This window comes from Callorhinchus milii, unplaced genomic scaffold, assembly GCF_018977255.1.
Source record: "Callorhinchus milii isolate IMCB2004 unplaced genomic scaffold, IMCB_Cmil_1.0 Scaffold17, whole genome shotgun sequence".
Lineage (NCBI taxonomy): Eukaryota > Metazoa > Chordata > Chondrichthyes > Chimaeriformes > Callorhinchidae > Callorhinchus > Callorhinchus milii.
This window is the reverse complement of record NW_024704758.1, coordinates 1874659-1879855: the sequence shown is the minus strand read 5'-3', so window position 1 is coordinate 1879855 and position 5197 is coordinate 1874659. Positions and strand designations below refer to the sequence as shown.

General features: G+C 51.8%; 1 protein-coding gene across 1 annotated transcript; it reads right to left on the bottom strand.

Moving 5' to 3' along the window:
• Positions 1-391: 391 nt before the first annotated feature.
• Positions 392-4012, bottom strand: cdkn1cb (cyclin-dependent kinase inhibitor 1Cb). Its single transcript, XM_042341484.1, has 3 exons — positions 3495-4012; positions 1838-1989; positions 392-1107 (listed from the first exon to the last, which is right to left on the bottom strand). Exons 1-2 carry the CDS (start codon positions 3994-3996, stop codon positions 1880-1882), a joined length of 612 nt encoding a protein of 203 aa, XP_042197418.1. The 5' UTR covers positions 3997-4012; the 3' UTR covers positions 392-1107; positions 1838-1879.
• Between the last annotated feature and the right edge of the window lie 1185 nt (positions 4013-5197).

Below are 5197 nucleotides of genomic sequence, written 5' to 3'. Positions count from 1 at the left end.
AGGAAAGAGCAGGGGGAGTGGGACTGGTGGCTTTTTTTATATAAAAAGAGCCGGCATAATTGGCCAAATAATGATCTCTGTGCTGTAAAATGCCATTATTCTAAATTAGCCTCCCCATACGTCACCTACCCCCACTTTACCCGATACAACCACCAAATTATCAAGCACCAAAACTCTGTAACTCTCTCCCCCTATCCCCTTTGCTTTGGCCTTCCTTCCCCATCTTCAGGTCACACCCAAAGACCTTCTTCTTGGACCGTGCCTACGGTCACGCACCCCCCCCTCGGAGTCATGCTCCGCCAGTCAAGCACTCTGGGACTCTACACTGTATGAGGCACGCTGTATCAATGGAAGGTGTTGTTGAAATAATGCAGATAAACCATGAAACAACTGTAATGAAATTGCATTCATTTATTCAGGTGAAAGATTGGGTGTTTTTTTTTCTCTTTCCAATTGTTTCCCCCAATTAAAAGTGGCAGTGGTACGTACAGATACGGCTCAGACCTTCAAGTATATACTAAAGACGATTTAACTACGAACAGCAATGTGAACACACAAAAAAGAGACACGGAAACTAAAAAACAACATATTTACATTCTTGTTTCAGTAAATAAAGCGTGCCTTGGGTGCCCTTTGGTCCCACAGGATAAGGGGAGTTATATTGGTTCCATAAATCAATTCAAAACAAAAAAAAATCCGAACATAAATAAGAAATAAGTTAGTAATAAGCTTTTGTTTTTTTTACAAATTTACATCACGAGTTGCACTGAGATTTCAGAGTGTACCATGTCTCTCCCCCAGTGATTTATTCATTGTGGCTTTACATTTCTGGGCCACTCTGGAAGTTTAATGCATATATTACGAATAAAAATATGCAATAGTCTTGGTTTGAATTGCACACTGCAGTCCTTTAACCCTGAATCAGTGGCTTGTGTAGGGTTGATGCTACATCCCAAAGAATGCTCCATCCATCCTTCCGTCATTCCAATTGTGTCCATTCTTGTTCTGTTCAGCCCAATGTTTGACAACGATGATCTGTCAGACAATTTCTTTGTGTTTTTCTTAAAAAATATTTTTTAAAAAATCACCAGAGTGGAGTGCAAATATCTGCAAGAGATTTACAAGTTAGTTATCATACACATATATATATATATATATATATACCACACACATTATATCATATACATGCACACTTTACAGGTCAGCATGCTTGCTAAAAAAATATTTATACAAGAATCAGGGCTCATTAAAAAAATCCCAACCTCATTAAAAAAATCCCAGTAAGACCATCTTTTTTTAAAAAAGTTTACTACGAGTTAAGTAACTGGTGCAAAATTGTATACACACACACAATATATATTATAAATATAAAAAATAGAATAACGTTAAGTAAATAGTTAAATGTACACGCACAGTTAACATGCAGAAGTCATAACAATGACTATTCATTTGGCAAGCTGCCCAGAATTGCTTTTTAAACTTAAATGAAAGAAAAGCAATATATATATATATTGAGAGATATATATATATATATATATATATATCTCAATCACACACACAATTTCCAAACAAAAATAATGCAAGATTTAAGGTTGAAAGATAAGGACAAGAAGCCACTGGACTGGCTTTTGCTGTAGCTCTCTCACATACACATACACACACCAAAGTGTCACGGGACAATGACAGCTAAAACCTCGCCCCCAAAAACCTGACGTAAGTAAGATCCAACTTGTTTACTACTCAATACTACGAAGCTTTTGCTCATGTCTCCAGGAGGGTGCACGCGTGTATATTTGCTCGCTCGGCCACGAGGAGATATATGATGCGATCCGCTCACCTTTTCCTTCTCTTTCTTCCTCCTTCTCCTCGTCCCTCTCTCTTATCGTATCCTCTTCCTTGGAGGCTGTTCTCCAGGTACAGGAGGGCACAGAGACACGTTCTCACTCGTACCCTTAGACCCCACTATCCTCTTTCTCTTGGCAAAGTAATCTGTCAGGACAAAAGATTCAAAGGGGAAAAAAGTTTTAAAATCTCTATTTTTTAAGAAAAGGTGGAATGTTCTGAACTCGAAGTGTGGGTTTTATTTGTGAAAAAAGTGTGAAGGTTTGGATTTATTTTTAACGTTAGAAACAAACACAAATTGGCTTTGACAAACAGACAGACAGAGGCAGGCACAGAGAGAGACAGAGACACACAGAGCGATGCCGGTGGCCACAGCACCGGCTGGTCACAGAGCCAGCCAGCGACACAGAGCCAGCCAGAGGGACACAGGGACACAGAGCCAGCCGGAGGGACACAGAGCCAGCCAGCGACACAGAGCCAGCCGGAGGGACACAGGGACACAGAGCCAGCCACACAGAGACAGCCAGCCAGCGGGGCACAGGGACAGCCAGACAGACAGCCAGCCAGCGGGGCACAGAGACAGCCAGCCAGCCAGCGGGACGCACAGAGACAGCCAGCCAGCCAGAGGGACGCACAGAGACAGCCAGCCAGCCAGAGGGACGCACAGAGACAGCCAGCCAGCCAGCCAGAGGGACGCACAGAGACAGCCAGCCAGCCAGAGGGACGCACAGAGACAGCCAGCCAGCCAGAGGGACGCACAGAGACAGCCAGCCAGCCAGCCAGAGGGACGCACAGAGACAGCCAGCCAGCCAGAGGGACGCACAGAGACAGCCAGACAGACAGCCAGAGGGACACAGCCAGACAGACAGCCAGAGGGACACAGCCAGACAGACAGCCAGAGGGACACAGCCAGACAGACAGCCAGAGGGACACAGCCAGACAGACAGCCAGAGGGACACAGCCAGACAGACAGCCAGAGGGACACAGCCAGACAGACAGCCAGAGGGACACAGCCAGACAGACAGCCAGAGGGACACACAGCCAGACAGCCAGAGGGACACACAGCCAGACAGCCAGAGGGACACACAGCCAGACAGCCAGAGGGACGCACAGCCAGACGCACAGCCAGACAGCCAGACGCACAGCCAGACAGCTAGACGCACAGACAGACAGCCAGACGCACAGACAGACAGCCAGACGCACAGACAGACAGCCAGACAGCCAGAGGGACACACAGACAGCCAGACAGACAGCCAGAGGGACAGCCAGAGGGACACACAGACAGCCAGACAGACAGCCAGAGGGACAGCCAGAGGGACACACAGACAGACAGCCAGAGGGACAAACAGACAAACACAGACAGACACACAACAGACAGAAAGGCGAAGCGGCAGAGACAAGCAGCCAGACAGAGAGAGAGGGGCAGAGACACAGACAGACAGAGACAGACAGTGTGTGTGGCGGCAGACAGAGAGAGACAGAGAGAGAGACAGAGAGAGAGACAGAGAGAGAGAGAGGGGCAGAGACACAGACAGACAGAGACAGACAGTGTGTGTGGCGGCAGACAGAGAGAGAGAGAGAGAGAGGCAGAGAGAGAGAGGGGCAGAGACACAGACAGACAGACGGTGTGTGTTGTGGCGGCGGCCCCTGACCTGTGATGTGAGTGTTGTTGTTGTTGTTGGCGGTGCCGGTACCGGGTCTCCGGGAGGCCGAGTGTTTGTTGGCTCTGCCGCTCGGGTGCACGTTGACCGACCGGTTCTCCTGGTTGTTTTCCTGACTGTGCAGCCGCCCCGGCGTCTCCCCGGCGGCGGCCTGAGGCGGGCAGACGGCCTGAGGCGCCGGCGGCCGCCCCTTCCCGCGGCCCTGCACCGTCTCCCGGTAGAAACCCGGCGACTCCCGGGCGCTGCTGGACTCCCACTCGAACTCCCCCTCCAGCGGCGTTTCGGTCTGGAAGTCGAAGTTCCAGCGCCTGCGGTCCCGGTCGCCGCACTCCCTCAGCCGCCGACTCATCTCCCGCCTCAGCTCGTCGTGGTCGATCGGCCCGAAGAGGCTCCGGCACACGGCGGCCGTCCGTCCGGGCGGCTGAGCGCGCGTCCTGGCGGCCGCCGTCCGCTCCGGACCGCTCGCGCCGGGCAACGGCTCCACACTCGACATGAGGGGAGGGGGGAGTGTTGGGCGGGTTTTGGGCGGGACGGTTGCGATTGCAAACAAACGCCGCAGCACAGCAGAGAGAGAGAGAGAGAGAGGTGGACACCCACACGCGCGCGCACCAGTCAAGACGAGTGAGAGAAAGATAATGCACACACAAAAAAAACAAATTGCCAAACTTATTTTTTTTTGGGGGGGATTGCAAAAAAAAAACACCCGATGCAAAAGCCGCTTTCCAACATCAACCGATCGACCGACCCACCCGCCGAAATGCAACGAATCGCAATTGCACAGCCCGACCGAGGGGGCCGCGGTGGCGGTGGTTGGGGTGTGTGCAGGAAAGGGGCGCAGCGAGTAAAGCGATGCCGTTTACAACGTCTCCGACGCGGGATCTCTGTCTCTCTCCCTCTGTCGCGCGCGCTGGGTCGCTATTTAAACCCGCGGCGGCTCCGGGCGCTCCGGACCCCGCCCCCCCGCCCCGCGAACTCGCCGCTCATTGGCCAGCGCTCTCGTTCACGGCTCACCGGCTCCCGCCCCTCGACCGCTCCCGTTGGCCGCCTGACCGCGCCTCCCCCCGCCCCCGCTGCCCGTTGGTCCGCCGCCTGTCACTCAGTGTGACGAGGTGGGGGTGGGGGGGAGGGGCTGATTGACAGCCGGGGCCCGCCCACTCCCGGGCTCACGTTCCATTTGCTGACGCCGAGCTCCGCCTCCTCCTACCGCCACGCGACTGCGCACGCGCTCCTGCGCAGGCTCTGCTGTGCCGCAGGCGGTTGCGAGTCTATAATAATAATAATAATCCTTTGCATTTGATATAGCGCTTTTCACGTCGGGAGGACGTCCCAAAGCGCTTCACAGAACACACTGTAAAGTGAATTGACTGTATATTTGTGGGCGAACGCGGCAGCCAATTGCGCACAGCAATGTCCCACAAACAGTCGTAGATTGAAAATGACCCATTTATTATTGTTTTGGGTTTTGGAGGGATTATTATTAGGCTCTGTGTGGAGTAAGGAAACTTGCCCAAGGTTTCGCCCTCTGCCTGGAATTGAACTCAGATCTCTCGCTTGCAAAGCGAGTGCTCTAACCACTGAGCTACAGGACTCCACAAGTCTGTGGCCTTTTCAAATGCATTGCTGATTGCAGAACAGCCCCCAACGCCCAACCCCGATAACAACAACAACAATAATAATAATAATCCTTTGCATTT

Coding starts and splice junctions, on each gene's coding strand:
- cdkn1cb (XM_042341484.1), bottom strand. CDS start 3,996: ATGTCGAGTGTGGAGCCGTTGCCCGGCGCGAGCGGTCCGGAGCGGACG. Junction 1,990..3,494: donor CAACAACACTCACATCACAG/GTCAGGGGCCGC, acceptor TTGTCCTGACAG/ATTACTTTGCCAAGAGAAAG.